The sequence below is a fragment of the Lampetra fluviatilis genome, chromosome 2, assembly GCF_964198595.1.
Source record: "Lampetra fluviatilis chromosome 2, kcLamFluv1.1, whole genome shotgun sequence".
Lineage (NCBI taxonomy): Eukaryota > Metazoa > Chordata > Hyperoartia > Petromyzontiformes > Petromyzontidae > Lampetra > Lampetra fluviatilis.
The window spans coordinates 2,617,698-2,634,542 of record NC_136276.1 but is presented as its reverse complement, the minus strand read 5'-3'; the positions used below and the strand labels follow the sequence as shown (position 1 = coordinate 2,634,542).

Genomic DNA, 16,845 nt, shown 5'->3' with positions numbered 1-16,845 from the left:
CCGATTAATGAGTGTTTATACAAGTGGGAGGAAACTGGAGCACCTGGAAAAAACCGACGCTTGCGAGGAGGCAACACACTATCCCATACAGAAGGGGCAGATGATATTAGTCCACCATTCGCTGTACCGCGTTCTCCTGGCAAGCCAGGATATGGCACCTTGAAGCACCACAGGAAGGGAGTTAGCGTCATTTGTGTGATTCGTGAGGTCCTCACCTCGAAAACTGCTGGGTTACAGGGGGGCCTCACCACTGCACAACTTATTAGCGGTCATGGGTGCCATCTGTCCATATCGGCATTATTCCCCACTCCCCCATTATACTTCTTGACATCTGTTCAGGTGCAAATGCCGAGACGCAGCATTACAAATGGAATGACACGAATAAACACCAACACATTTCAGTTTGCTGTCAATCCACCGCAGAAAGAAGGTCTCCCGCGGCCATGTCAGTCGTGACCATACTTCACCACACTGCGCAGTGAGAGCTGATTAAATGACCCATTAGGATACAACTTGCTCGAATGATGTCAGCCATTGCCGGTTTCACGGCGCAGTGTGCCAACCACTGCGTCACCGCTCCCCATTACGAAACATACACAGCACACGCTACATAACCGGCTGGACCACGGCCCGGTTTCGTACCACGTTGGGGTCACGAGTTCAAATCCTGACCACGGTTATCTTTGGCTTCTCATCGCTGTCATCGTCGTCGTCGTGTTCACGAATCTCCGAGCGCTGACGTGACCCAGCGGCCGCGCTTTTGCCACTGGTTACAGAGGTTCGTCGTTCTAATCCAGCGGCCGTCTTCATTAGCACTGCGGTGTCTAATAACCATATATATTTTGAAAGATTTGCTTCAAACTGGATGTTCAATATCCCCTGAGGAGGCCCAAATATGTGTTGTCGTGATGCTCCACAATTTGTCAATTTGAAAATTATTCAGAGTACTCAAATTACTCGGTAAATATGAGACATTGCCCCCCCAACTGGCAAACCAATGCCCCAGGTTACTGTTGCAAAGGACACTAGAGTATCCTGGTCTCTGGAGTTCTCACCCGGTTCAACAAAATAAACTTGAAACTTTGGGGTCAGAAAAGTCACACCCCTTGCGGTGAGAAGATTAACGACTGTGGTGTTCGGGAAACCCGACATCGCTGCCATCGGACTGTTGCATTTACATCACTGGCTCTCAGGACTGTCAACAACAACAACAATAAGCCTCACCTTACCATATTAATAATAAAAAGTGTGCCGTTCCTGGCCCTTCCCCCCTCAACCATTATATATACGGGGTGGTATTTCTTGTGATCTTGTGATCTCTCATTTACTTGATACAGCTGTCGTGGCTGTGACGGTTCCACCTGAAGACGGAGGCTTGTGTTGCTTCCGAAACGTCGTGATTTTTTCTTTTGTTTTATTTTACTTTTATTAATTTAAAATGTTTACCTACGTGACTTTACCGAACAAAAACTAAGAATATGAATCCTTGCAGTCACGAAAGCTTCAAATCTAGAAACAACAATAACATTGTAGAACACTTTTTGAACTTACAAAAAACTGATTAACATCGTCATTATTATTTGAGTGGTGTGGTGGTGCAGCAGTTATCACACTTCACCATGAACCCCAGTGACCGGAGTTCGATTCCTTTACACGGCTGATATCAGAACGGGGAAGAATGGCCAAACAACTCACAAGACATGCGCTTGGGCCTTTGTCAGGCAGTGGATTAGCAAACGGCAGTAAACTTGTGACTGTCGTTATTATTGGCATGACAATGGAAGATCCCGTTTACGGTCGTAGTTCAACTCACGGAGAGATTTTCGCAGTTCAAGACACAGACAAAGATTCGCCGTTTCGCCGGTAATAGACTTTAGGGGCAAGTGCTGTTAGCGAGCACCTATGCATTCCGGAACGGTGCACAAGGGGGGTGGGTGGCCAGCACCATGTCCGACCACCTTTGTCTCCCCAGAAGTGATGCTTACACATCACCGCACCAAGTACTCATTTGAGGCTGAGTCGACCTAGGGGAGGCCCAGGACCGGTTCAGATAATCGTCACCGATGTTGACCGTGAGCCGGACTCGAACTCGGGTCGCCGGGTTCGTAGCGCAGCGTGCTAACCGCTGCACCGCCGCTCCCCACTTCACATTATACATATACAGACATCCCTGCCTCGCGTATACAGCAACATTGCCGTATAAGGGAGCTCTTGTTTTCATTCTAAGCAGCACATCTCTGAGACATAGAATTTCGCACGGACAGGAGCCGGCAGCTGCTTTGACCGTTGGGCACGTCAGTCTGCCCGAGCTCGTGGACATTACATCAGCATAAGGTCACCTTAAAACCACATACATACACACAGCATGTATACCTACCACTTGGTCAGAATCAATCAGAATATGTATTGATACTGGAGGAATCCGATGAGCTATACAGCTCTTTTTCACAGACGTCCAAGAGGGGTGGGATCACAACGTTACAACAACAAACAAAAAACACACGATAGGAGGGCAAAGTATAGGAAAGGTAAACAAATCACTTAAAAAAATATACAAATAAAACTCAACCATTTTTGTTTATCTCACCAGGAAAAGCCCACTGACGTATTAGCTTATTTTTCAGAAGCGACTTGGCCATCAATGATAGCTCAACAAAGTGGTTTATCACGTGGACATTTATAGCAGCTAACTAAACTAAGTAATCTACGCGCATGTTTCTAAAACGAAAAGGTTTAAATAGACATATTGTGTTTGTTTTTCTTGGGAAGCCTCAACGAGTCTCATGCCTTTTGTTTTTCCATGAGAGTCCTGCTTGGGATGTTTGGTCAATTCATTCTCGACTATATATTTATATATGTTTATAAATGCCATGAAAGCAAAATTGATGGAGAAACTCACCCACAGAAGAGGACTCTCAACACCCCATACAGAGAGGTGAGAATTCTGAGACATACAGACGAATATGTGCGTACAGTTGTCTCTTCTTCCTTTCGCATGGCTGATGTAGATGCAGAGCAGGGGCTACAATTTCATATTCAGGTGCTCCAGCTAGCCTCAATGTTCAGCACTTGACTGACAATGGGAAGGTGGCAAGAGAGGACTGGCCTCACTATGGTAATGTGGAATTTCCATAACTGTCCCAGAGCCACTGATTGAGTTGAAGGTCACCTAACGGAAGAATAGAAATACCCTTGCATTGCTAAACAAATTACCCCAACATTCATTGTGTCCTCACTGTTTGACAGAAGAATATGCAGACTCAACATCACATTGTTTGGACGTGCAACTAGGACGGCGTTACATTTAATGACATTCGTGCCCACAGAATTACAGCCAGATGAATATAAGAGGCAGCTGTCGCAGGCAGAGGCAGGGATTACACCGAACGAATGAAGCAATTAAAAGTTCTTGTTATCACCCAGTCTGCCTGCTTACCCGAGCCTTTACATGTGCTCCCGTGACATTTAATAACTACCCTTTGCCCACGATGTCTGCATGCAGCTCGATTGCTTGTTAAATGTGGTCCAGGTGGGAGGATAATTTAATTAGGGCACTTATGGCAGCTTTGATTTGAATGCGCTGCGGTCAGCAACGGGTGCCAGGTCCCATTGTGAGTAGCGACGCCACGGCGGCGAACTACGCGGTCGTAAATCGAAGTTTGTTTTTTCATGGGTTCGACCTTCACATCACATTACAGTGAAGTCGACATGCCGACACCGACAGCTCCATACGGAGAGAATCCAGAATCCATCGCTGCGCTTCCATCTCCTAGCCACCTCTCAAACCCAAGACCTGGCATTTACAGGCAGTCTCACGTGCAATTACTAATGATTGTGAAAATAATTATGCTTCGAGTAATCAAGTAATATTCATTATTAGGCACACAAGAAATGCTTAGAATAACTGTTTTTAAATTTGCATACGCCCTACGTAATTGGTTTACGCGAATCGTGAAACAAATTGGGGCTGCTACATTCACCGTAATATTACAAAATAAATATATATTTGTTCCTGAAATCGAATCATGACCATGAACCGTGACAATTATTCTGCTCACCAACGGTGTAGGGGGAGGGGTGGCTGAATTATTCAGCTCAATTCAGCAGCGTCAGTCCAGTTTCGCTTGCGAGATCTCACAAGAGCAGGCGCCATCAGTGTGAAACAGTCGTTTAACAAGACCACCGAATCACGCAAACACTTTCTCCCCATGCAGGAAAATACTTCTCACACGTCTCCTAGCCTGCGTCGTGATCCAACGTTACGATCAGGACACCACCCACTCTCGACCCCCCCCCCCCTCCATGCAGATGCCACAGGCCGCACAGCCTGCTCTGGCTACGGGGTAATTAATCAGATGGACGTGAGCTCCAGGCTCGTCACAGTCAGCATTGGCGGCGAATACTTTCCTGCGGTGCAGTTCCCTTAGACGCGAACAGCTCGGCGAGTTACCCCCCAATGTGTGTATATCTGGCAGAGCCGCAAACTCCAGGGCTGGCTGGCTGGCTGCCGTGAGAAGGAATGCAAAACCCTGACATCTGAGTGTGCGATTGCCACGCGAAATGTTCCCGTGCGAAGCTCCCCCCGTGGTGGTGGGCGTCGTTGCCTTCGCGATGATTGTATTGTTCCACATTATTGTTCCAAAAAATTGTTCCACAACATTGTTCCACAGAATTGTTCCACAGAATTGTTCTACAGTATTGTTCCACAGAATTGTTCCAAAGCATTGTTCCACAGAATTGTTCCACAACATTGTTCCACAGTATTGTTCCACTTAATTGTTCCACAGCATTTTTCCACAGTATTGTTTCACAGAATTGTTCTACAGCATTGTTCCATAGTATTGTTCCACATAATTGTTCCACAGCATTGTTCTACAGCATTGTTCCACAGTATTATTCCACAGCATTGTTCCACAGAATTGTTCCACAGTATTGTTCTACAGTATTGTTCCACAGTATTGTTCCACAACATTGTTCCACAGTATTGTTCCACAGTATTGTTCCACAGAATTGTTCCACAGCATTGTTCCATAGTATTGTTCTACAGCATTGTTCCACAGTATTTTTCCACAGCATTGTTCCACAGCATTGTCCCATAGTATTGTTCCGCAGTCTGTGTTGTACAGACTGTGGAACAATAACAGAGAGAGCTAACTTCACGTTTAAAACTCAGATCTTTCTTTTGTTTGCATTTTTCTGGAAACCCGAGCACAAAACTGTATTTAAAAACAAACCCATAAAACAGGTAAACAAAAACAAGCCTGCACCTATTCATTGGAGTAAAATATTTGCTTCAGTCAATTAATCTATGGCTCTTCAAAAATCTGTATTAAACATCGTAATTTGATTACGTGGACAAAATCTTGGACTGGTGTTGACCTTCTCAGTCTCATTATCAGAGTGACACGGGTGCTGCAAGTATTGCCAGGTTGATCGATAAAGTAAAAAAAAGTGAGAATATATTCAAATTCGAAGTCTCTTTTTCAAGGGTGACCTGGCTTATTAACACGTGGTGACCAACTAGATGCCATCTGTGGATGTCATCTGTGGATGTCATTTGTGGATGTCATCTGTGGATGTCATTTATGGATGGCATTAACCATGTGGATGGCTCCAGTGCAACACCGGTCAACCCTGGTCCTGAATTGGCCTCCTTAATCGCATGCTGGTGTTTAACATTAATGCAGGTCTGTAGGCTAATGGACCGAAACATAGTTCTCATTGATGCGGAGACAAATGTGTGTCCTTATTTATTTATACTTCTATTTATTTATTTAATATAGTTCTACAACAGCGCAAAATGAGATTTTACAGCTTTGAATGTCATTATGCAGTGGGCTTGGAAGCTGGGGTTAATGCACGGAGTCACATTCATCATCCACCCTTCTTCTGAAAAAGTTAATTAGCACTCTGTTGAGGTCATGACGCCAACGCGCTTGCCAATCAGTTCATTTAAAAATTTCAACAGCAACGTTTGCAAGAGCTGTCCGTGGTAGGGTAGGAGCAATGTCGCGTGGTAGGGTGCAAGGAATGAAAGGGGCCACCCCCTATGCAATGCTGCTCGCTCTATCGTAACCCCTCTGGCTCAAGGGTTCCGGTGGCAGTTGCACCGCCTGCACACTCGATAGCTACGCCGCCACTGGTTTAGTGGCACAACCTGTAACAATTACAACACATGGCATTGCATTTGAAAATTTACAAAGTGCTCATTTGATAAAATACCACACCAAGTATCCACGTGGGCAGACTGGCCCCCATCATAGGCATGTGGAAATTCCACCAATGACTCGTGTCCCCCAAAGGAGATGAACACCACGCCAATACTCACTTGATGAGAAACAGTGGGATTTTGAATGTCGGACGCCGCTTCGAAAATGATCACATGCAGATGGCAACATTGAACTGCCGCAAGGCAATTCCTGGCTCATCGTTGTCGCCGGCGATTATTTAGCGCATTGACTCCCGCACTCCAGTCCTCGCGACTCCACACGATGTGCCCCTCCAGGTGTACCCCCTTCTTATTCCATTCGTGTGTAATTTAACCCACCGGACGCTGCACTCAGCAAATGATTGGTAAACTGGCACTAGAGTTTGAGAATCACTCGTGTGATTTTATGCGCCACTGGCAGCTGGTGGCTGCAAAGTGTCACGTACGTACCTCCAGCCGGGTCGGGACACACCCCGCGTGCGGAACATCGCGCGCATTCGCGTGGATCAGAAGGAATCTCTGCGCGGAGTTTTTCAAGCTGCAGCTGTGATCGCGGGAGAGGTCGCCGGAGGAGGGAGGGAGGGAGTGAGTGAGGGAAGAGGAGGGGGGGAGGCAGTAGGGCGGGGTGGTTTGCTTGGTGGGGTGGGCGGTGTATCCCACTCCCAGGGTTCCACATTGCCCCCTCGTGCACGCGGTGTCTGTATGTGTGTGTGCGTGCGAGCGCGCATGTGAATCGCTCAGTTACCACGGTGTCGCCGAGCTGCCGGTGTCCGTGCTGGGTCGCTCCGCGCTCGTAAAGAGTCTGTGACCAGCATGCGGTTTTGCGAGGTCTCTTATAGCCCAGGAATCTAAGCGAACCGATGTTGTGGTTAATAATAGCCTACCTACGTGCGATGGGAGTTGAGCATTAGGTGCGAGGCGACGCGCTGAAACTTGTCCCGGTTGACGAAGCAATTCTGTTTTTACCCTTGAAGTTAAAGTTGGCACAGCATATGGGTCCGCAGCATGTAGCTCGCTTCTCCTATACGTTTGCATAATCCAATTAAGCGACTGCAGGACAGACAACCGCGCAGATAGAGGCCCCCGCGTGAGTTCCAGGCGAAGACGAACCTTGCCGCAGTTTATAAATAGCGATGGGCCTGCGCGTCGTTGCGGATTTCGGATGCATCTGGCGCGCTCTGCGCCGTGCCGCGATCGGCAGTGGCCTCGCTGGCCGCGAGTGGCAGTGCGCGCACGGGAGGTGAACGGGGGTCCATCGCTACAGCAAAGCCACGTGGACTGAATGCGCAGTCGCGCTCCACTCACCAATCCGCGAGTGCGCGCTCAGCTCAGTCGAGACTCGTCAAGGCAACTCGTCGCACTCGTTCGTGCAACTCACTTGCGTCGCTCTCAATTTGCTCACCGTGCGTGTGCGCGCGTGCGCGTGCGAGGTTACACGCACGTGCCCGCCGTGCCAAGAGAGCAGCGCGCTTAGTTGTGCGATGCGCGATAACTATCCTCGTACACAGCGCTGATGCCAATTTTAATTTTAATTTTACGCAGCGCGCTGAAGTCCACAACACGCGCACACGCGTGCGTTGACAGGTAGACAACGAGTTAAATACGCGGACTCACTGCGAGTCTCTGAAAAGGCGCTATCACTCCACCAGTAGCAGCAGCAGCAGCAACGCCCCCGCATAGATGGCCAGCACATCGGTTTCGCTTCCAGCAGATTCTTCGTGACTCTACGTCGAGGTCGTTCCGTCCCGAAGACGTCGCGATAGGTAACGAGTAGGTGAGTAGGGGGGGGGTAGATGGGTGGACGGCGCTGATTGCACCAGGCCCGTTCAGGTGCGCGAGAGGCGAAGTGAGCGGAGGAGTCGGGGGCCGTGGGTGGCGGTTGTGCGAGTAAGCTGGTTCCTGTGCAGAGAGCAGCCGCTGCTGTGATCAAAGCTCGAGTTATTGTCCTGGTTTTCGGCTCACGCGGACCACAATCTCATCACCGTCTTCTCCACCTCGACGTGCGACAGAGAGAGCGAGCGAGCGTGCGCCGATTGAAGAAATCTTGAAATAATCCAACAAATATCAGCAGCGGCACCGTCGTCGTCATCGCGGGGGAAGAGCGGAGGAGCCTCGTAGCGACCTCCCGCCGCAAGGAGCTGCACGGGCCCGGACGAATTCGTCGTGAATTTTTTGTTTGTTTGTTTCGTCGAGGCAAGAGCGTGCACCGAACACGCGCGGGCTACAATGGGCAGACGTGGAGTGCTGGTGGTCGAGGTGAGTGAGCGAGCGAGCGTTCCCTTCGCGTGCGCCCGTGCGCCAGCTTTCACGCGCGCGTCGTTAAAGTCGTCTGGGGTACAACTCCACGCGCGTGTATGCAACGCTGTCCGTCTACCGATCTGTTATCGTTAACAACTGTTATTGCTGCTGCTGCTGCTGCTGCTGATGGTGATGATGATACTGCAGTACTCCGAATAATACCCCGGCAACGGCGAATAGACGCTCCGTTTGCGTTGCAACGGGATGCGTTTGGTCCCGTGTTGCCGCACGCTAAACGGAGAGCGCGCGTTACGCATTGAACGTGCGCAGCGGCGAGAGGCGTTTGGTGTTCCCATCGACGGGTTCAGCGCGGATAACCGAAGAGCACTGGGGGCCTGGTGGGGCGCTAGGGCGCAGCTCAGGCGCCACTTGTGCCCCCGTAGCTCCCTGTATCGGCAGCGCGCCGCACAACCGCGAGTTAGAAACCAAACTCACACTTCGATTTAAAGCTTTCGTGACTGCAGGGATTCATCTTCTTGGTTCTTTCGGTAAAGTCACGTAGAAGGGAAGTAATAAAATAATAAAAAATTGTTTTATTATGTTTTATTTTTATTATTTTATTACTTCCCTTCTACGTGACTTTACCGAAAGAACCAAGAAGACAAACTCACACTGTTGCTAAACTTCATCAACCTTGAGGTGAAGCTTTCGTGACTGCAGGAATTACTCTTTGGTTCTTTCGGTAAAGTCACGTAGAAAGAAAATAGATTGAATGATATAGTTCGACGTTTCGATTGCAACACAAGCAACCGTCATCAGGTAGAACTAAATTTGAGAGAGAGACAAAACACAGACACGGAGACACAGAGACAGTGTCTGTGTGTCTCCGTGTCTGTGTTTTGTCTCTCTCTCAAGCTTCATCAGCCTGTCGAGTTGTATTGGCTGACTGCTGGCTGGGCTCCTCACCGCACCCCAACGGTAACTCTTGTTGTTGTTAGTGGCTTCTGCGGGCCCTCGCCACAACGACACTAGATGGGGCTGCACGGGACGATTCTCCGCCTAGCAGACACTACACATTGAATTGAAGTGAAATAGCGGAAGAAGTTAGGAAGAATTCGTCCGACAGTATATATAGCGACGCGCAACAGGAGATGGGAGTAAGGAATGTTGAAGAATGACGCGGTTCACTTAAATTTGCTGTAAACTCTTCAATGTGTGCTTCTGTTAATGTAGTTCTTTCCGCCAGAATGTAAAAAAAAAATCAACATCGAATATTTAAAAAAAAAAAATTATTTTATTATTGTTCTTTTAGTGGTCCGAGTACATGATTGCGAGAAGAATATCACAAAGGCGGCTGTCTCTTATTTGCTGGTGCGGAGAAGCGGGCTCTCTACGAGAAATCGTAACAACAATAACCCAGAGCGCCCTTTGCGAATCTCCTGCCTGCTCGCAGCCCTCCTCCTCACGCCATGGCGTCAGTCACGGGATTCTATTTTTAAATCCTTTATATTACGTTCGCTTGCTTGCTTGCGTGCTTGCGTGCTTGCTTGCTTACGACCGTGCAAATCTTTCGGTCGTTTTTTAACCCACTTCCCGTGATCCAATCGGGCTGACATTTTGCACACAGACTCGTTGTGCGTGACAATACATTTTCGTGAAAAAAAATTCACAAATTTTACACTGTTTAGGGAAAAATAAATAAATATTTATTTACCAATTGCTTAATGGTGGCAGACAATCATCTGACCCATAGGTGGCAGCCATCTCAAGCCAGAGGACGAGAGGACTCTAGCCGCCCCGATGCCACGCATTTAAAGAATTTTTTTTATTGTTGAATATTTCACCGGAGCGAAGGGGGGAGGGGGGGGACTGGACCGTTAGCCGTGGCCTGGAATCGAACTTAGACTGGCGGCTTCACAGCGCATTGGCTGCGTTGTGTATAAGATTAACGTGCGCGTGCATCATGCGTAGTGCATAATCACGATAAGCACTGCATTGCCTCTGATCATTACTTTTGATGTAAATATGCAACCCCCGCTGGTTCGTCTTACAGAGCTGCCTCGAGCGCCAAGGATAATGACGCAATTTAATGTAATTGTGAATCATTTTCATAAACAGTGCAGTGTTTAGACTGCATATGCTGTAATGTTCTATTAGAAACCGCGATCCGACTATGCCAGGCTCTTACGTCGGATTTTGCGTCCAACTCCAAACCGCAGGTGAGTTCACCGATGATGACGATACCGATGGAGCAGGTTTACATGTTCGGCAGAAGGTCTTAAGGTGAAGCGATGGAGAATGTTCGGCTAAGCCTGCCGTGTTCGTGAATCCAGTCAACTTCCGAGCAGTTTTGATGCCAAATGTAAGCTTTCTAACCCATCTAGAAGCTTCTAATCTATTCCAGTTGCGACGCGTATGCGTCTGGAACGTATCATTTACACGCAGTTTGTATTCGCTTATGCACAGTACGATAAGTATGACTTACAACAATGAATACGCATTCACTAACATCTTTGTGTCAAACCGTGTCACGATTGAAGGCTGCCTGACAGTCCGCACTTCCACGTTGAAGGGATAGGGGCCCATTCACCGGTTAAGATATCGCGACGCCGCTGATGTTGACCGTGGCCAGAACTCGGGTAGTAAACAAAAACAACCAGGCTCAAAGCGCAGCGTGCAAAGCGATAGGCCACCGGCTCTAATACCGTGACTACCTACGAAATGATATTTTGGCGATGGCACTAACGTTGTTGGTGGTGGTGGTGCATAAGCAGAGGGAGAAAGAGAGAAAAAAAAAATTGGAGCACATTCGCCAATAATGTACGCGTAGAATATTGCCCCGAAATCACGAGCTTCCCACTCGACGCTGGGTTAGGGGAGCAGCAGCAGGTGGGCACCTCGTGCTCATCCAGAGATCACTCCACCGCCTCGGGGTCAAACTGTCGCCAAGGCAATAGCTGGCGCATGGGGTGAGCATGGTTGGTGGAAATGTTGGGTGCTGGCTCGCAGTGGCGCCTACCTCGACTTGGCTCCACATCCATCATATGCTCGCCTTTATCGGAATGCTATTAATAGTTTTCACACGTGTAGTAAGACAACATGTAAATGTGTCCGGCCGTCTCGGGAACATTTAGAGTGTAGAAGATGTGTGTGTGTGTCTGTGTGTGTTGTAAACGGTAACTCAGAAATCATTGTTAATTTTCAGCAGGGATAAGAGAAAAAACATCCATAGTTTTTGACCGACATCGTGTTCTAGAGGCTTCATCGTGATTGTAAAGGTGTGTGTGTTCGTACGTATTACACGTTTATTGTGTACAGTGGTTGTCTAATTATGTATTTCGGGGGTTGGCACACTGCACTGTGAACACACAGACGAGGCTTAGGCTGCACTGTATACCAGTGTCCTGTTGATATCTTCAACGATTTTCTCGCCCCTTCACTTCACCAAGCCGTCTGGACAGGCGCGGTGAAGTATGGTCAAACAGCCCCCGTAACCAACACGCCTTGTGGAGAGGCCTTCATCCAGCATTGGCTTGACATCGACAATATTTTTCTCATTGAATTGTCGTCAAAAATGAGTCGCATGCCATTGTAAAATGGCACGCGTGGTGTGCACGGTGTATGTGTCTGTATATGGGATATATACCCTGCATACAACGCATTCATTCGATATGTTCATAAGCATATTATTAGGTCTCTGTCAGCGTTTTTAAAGAGCATGATGCTTCAAACCAATAATGTATAATACAGTATACGTCTTAAAGTATACCAGTGAAATAAAACGACACATTTTAGCTGCTACTTATAGGCTGTAGACCATTGTGTTTTATAAGCGAGCACCTATTAAGGCTGTAATGACACACGCAGAGGTTTCGTGATCATCATCAGATCCCGGCCGCCTTTGTCTCCCCATAAACGGATGTGCAAACACAAACCACAGCAACAGTTATTCATTTGAGGTCGAGCCGACCTAGGAGATTCCCATTACAGGCTGAGATACGACTTGTGACTAGTGTGGGTGGCGGGGCCAGAAACCGCCCTTCCCCGGCCGCCTTTGTCTCCCCAGTGCTGACGTTTACACACCACACCGGTTACTCGTTTAAGGCTGAGTGGACCTAATAGGGAGACCAAAGACCAGTTCAGATAATCGTTTCTGGTGTTTGGCCGTGAGCGGGAATCGAACTCAGGTGGCCGGGTTCGTAGTGCAGCGCGCTAACCGCTACACCACCGCTCCCCACTGGCATATAACACACACACATATATATAACACACACAGATTTTCACACAGCTGCCAGGCGTGCTGAGCAGTAACCCCCAGAGAGGGATCAGCTTCTGCAGAGGCGTTCAGCTTTAATCGACAACAAGCGGAGCACGTGGCGGGCGAAAGGCACTCCCGCCGCTGAACGCGCTAATTGCACGTGCCAGTGATGTATTAAACGTAAGGAGCTTGTAATTACTACGAGACGAACCCCCCAACACCCCGTCCCACCACTCCACCCCCCTCAATACATATTCGCGCCTGTCGCCTTCTTGTTCGCATGGTTGATGTTGATGAAGAAGAGCACCCCAACAACTGCAATTGTACGGTGATACCACGATTTATGTCTGCCCCTTTAACGCCGTTCCGCAACTACGTCGTCACTGGATGATTATATTATCAACGCCACCGCCACCACCAGCTGACTTGCGTCGCCGCAACCCACACGGACGTCGCTGACAGCATCGTCCGTGCTTTACTTTGGTGTCCATTGCCTCAGGCTTCGCCACCCACCCTGCACATTGCTTCGATTTGCACCTTCTTGGTTCTATCGGTAAAGTCACGTAGAAGGGAAGTAATAAAATAATAAAAATAAAACATAATAAAATAATTATTGTATTTATTATTATTATATTATTTCCCTTCCACGTGACTTTACCGAAAGAACCAAGAAGATGAATCCCTGCAGTCACGAAAGCTTTACATCGAAATTTGATTTGCACCGTTTCGATATTCGTTACACCTTTCAGGTAAACCGGGGTACCACTCTACATTGAGGTGGTTGAGCCACAACGATTGCGTCAGGAGGAGCGGAGGGAATCACCGCGATGGTGTCTCCTTCGTATTTGTGAATCATGCATTGATTGAGTGGTTATATACCAGAGCGTTTTACATTTTCCAGTTGTGCATCATCATGATGATCATCATCATCATCATCAGATATTCGTATCGGCTGCTGCAATGGTTTGTGCGGTCGATGCGATTCGGGAGGGGGTCTTCTGCGTCGGCTCTCTCACGAGGTGCTTGCGACTTCTTGTGATCTCCACTTGGCTTTCCAAGCACCACCACCGGGGCACCTCCGCGTGGACCCAGCACACTATTTAGTGAATCACGCAGAGATTTGTGAAACCACAAACCCGTTTGGCTGCGAGGTGGCCTGGCCGGGAGATGGCAGTACAGCAAGTTTCATTGATGTATTTATCGTGAACCCATCAATGCGCCAGCTTTGCGGTGTTATCCCCTCGGATGCGGGTGGTGGAATTGGCAAAATATCTCACTGCAGAACCCTCCTGGGAAAAAAAAGCATTAAGTGCATTTATAAACGTGCAACTGCTGTAACCAAGGTTATCACGAATGTGGTTTCCCTGGATTAACAGAGTGCATTGTTCATGAATATTCTTCGCAGTATTTCTACAATTCCAAGATATCTGCAACATCCTATGTATAGGGTGATCCTTTTATAGATAACCCTCAGCCGTTTGGTTACGTGATTCAACATCGAATATGTGAACATTGATCTTAAGAGGGTAGGCAAAGCAACATTTCATTTCAAAGCCTTCCACACATCGATCACAAATGTTAAGACACACAGCAATCGCTGCCACTGCACACAACCACCGGTTGAGAGGAAAGTTAAGAGGGGCATTTTAAAACCAACGGGATATCAATAAATGGATCACCGTGTGTAACGGTCACAACAGAGCTGGCTCGGAAAATGCCATCAGCCCACTCTGCCGCTCGGCACACCTGGGGGCCACGCTGAAATCCTTTTGAGGAACGCACGGTCACCATGAATTTCAATCACGTGAGAATCCATCTTTGTTCGTCTGCGTGTTGAACTTCTTTCGCACCGTACGTGGCCAACCGTGGCCAATCTTCACGTCTGTCCAGACAGCGCACAACTGCCAAGGAGACCGACGGAACGTGTCACATTTCACCATCGATGCTGCCTCACAACGTGATACACGCAATCGATGTATATCCCTACCCGTTGTCGGGCAGTGTTCATGACAAATGCATTAGACGTGAACGTTCGTGCGCTTCGGCACCGCTGCCGATGAAGACCCTTCCACATCTATCTGCTGAAGAAAGCAATGGTTGCTTGGTGCGCGCGCGCTAATGGGAGCTCAGTGGCGAGCAGTATGCTGGCGTTGTTGGAAGTGAGAATGCCCGCATCTTGATAAGACGTTCTCGAACGTTAAGGACGTGGGCCCGGAATGGCTCGTGCATCAATAGGGAGGCATGCGGACAGGCTAAGTGGGGGTACAACAATGAGCCGGCGGTTTGGGAAAGCATGCCGTGTTCCCGAGGATCTTCAGTCCCAGCAATTCATTGCCAGTCATTTGCCGTGGGTGGCCGTGGCGTGGCTATTCATGCACGCACGCGCGTGCGCCGTTTGGCATGGTCGACGCGCGTGCGTGCGTGTGCGTGATTGTGGGGAGCGGTGCCGTGGGGGTTAGCGCTGCGCTGCGCTAAGAACCCGGCGACCAGAGTTCGATTCCCGCTCACGGCCAAAATCGGTGACGATTTTCTGAACCTGGTCCTGGGTTTCCCCTATAGGTCGACTCAGCCTCAAATGGGTCCGTGGTGCGGTGTGTAAGCATCGACACTGGGGAGACAAAGGCAGCCGGGCGTCGTGTTGGCCACCCACCCCCCTCGTGCGCCCTGTCGGCCTTTATAGGTGCTCGCTTACAGCACTTGCCCCTACAGTCTGTTACAGGCTATACGGGGGATCTTTGTTTTTTGTGCGTGTTATTTTGGGGAGCGGTGGCGCATTGCAGGGTTGGCTACGTACGGCGCGAAAGAAGTTGAGCATACACACGCCGCGCTACGAATCTGCCGACTTCAGTTCGATTCCCGCTCACGGCCAATAACAGTGGCGGATATTTGAACTGGTCCCGGTGGGCCTCCCCTAGGTCGACTCAGCCTTAAAATGACTACCTGGTGCAGTGTGTAAACATCACAATTGTGGAAACTAAGGCGGCCAGGCGCGGTGGTGGTCAGCGACTCCCCTCGTGTGCCGTGCCGGTCTTCATCGGTGCTCACTAACAGCACTTGCCCCAACAGTCTGTTAAAGGTTGGGGGGTATTTGGTTGTATTCTCGTGGGTAGTGGGGAGGAAACGGTTTGTGCAATGTGCCATGGACACCCAGGTACTTAAATTAAGTTCAGTTCCCAGTCACAGCCAACGTCTTGTCTTGCATTTAAAGGAGTACCTGGTGCAGTGTGTGAACATCAGATTTGGGGGGAGACAAAGGTGGCTGGCCATGATGATGACGACACCACCTCGTCATGTGCCATTCAGGCCTTGTTCGGTGCTCAACAACAATAACAACAGTCGTCTTTGTCTTTGTAAGTGCTATGCAGGCATTGTGCTGAGATGTGCGTTGTTTTGCTTTAATAGGTGTGGACTCTACCTGCCGGGAATTATGTATGTTTGTACGTATGTTGGACTTCTTTCTCACCGTACATAGCTCGTAAACACGACAATTAACAACACAGATGGAACGAGAGTTTTAAAAGTGCGCAATGAACCACGGAGAGTTGACATGCTTGGAATCGCATTGAGCAACAGAGAAAGAGGAACGCGTGGATTCGAGGACGCACACTCACAGGTGAATGACTCACCCATCCAAACTAGCACGACAACCGAGTGGCCGTGGGCAGGAGCGTGCCCAGGAGGGACGGTGACCGAGGAGACGGAGCTCGTGCGCACTGTCCTGTGTGGACTAGTACGTGGCAGGATGGTGACAGACGGCGATTCATACGGCAGTTAATGAACCGAGTTCCTAGCACGATGTTGACGATGTGTTTCCCATGCGAGGTGAACTCTGATTGTCGTCGTTCTGCGTGTGTGTGTGTGCTGTGCACGCCGTGGCAGGCGCTGTGCGTCGTGTTGGGGTGCTCCATCACGAGGATCCTGAGCGAGCAGGGATGCGAGGTTACCATCGTCGATGCCAACGCCACGGGTAATGCGTCCACGCCGTCGCGAAACCCGTCGCAGGGGCCCTCACGGCTCACAGCTCTGTTACACCCCCACCACACCCAACACCCCTCCCCCGCGCCACGGTGAGAACGGACACCCACACATCACGAATTATAATCTGGCTGCTGCTGTGCTGGCCTGTTTATTCCATCGTTAA

At 49.1% G+C, this 16,845-nt stretch overlaps 1 protein-coding gene across 2 annotated transcripts in view; it reads left to right on the top strand.

Moving 5' to 3' along the window:
- Positions 1 to 6,904: 6,904 nt before the first annotated feature.
- LOC144939446 (corticotropin-releasing factor receptor 2-like) overlaps positions 6,905 to 16,845 on the top strand; it is a 57,032-nt gene continuing 47,091 nt past the window's right edge. The window contains exons 1-3 of one of the 2 annotated variants that reach the window (XM_078866699.1): positions 6,905 to 7,982; positions 8,218 to 8,464; positions 16,584 to 16,671. In XM_078866699.1, coding sequence (XP_078722825.1) covers positions 8,435 to 8,464; positions 16,584 to 16,671 — 118 coding nt within the window. In that variant the 5' untranslated portion in view covers positions 6,905 to 7,982; positions 8,218 to 8,434. Of the gene's footprint in view, positions 8,465 to 16,583; positions 16,672 to 16,845 lie in introns of both variants that reach the window. The other variant, XM_078866698.1, reaches the window with a different exon arrangement.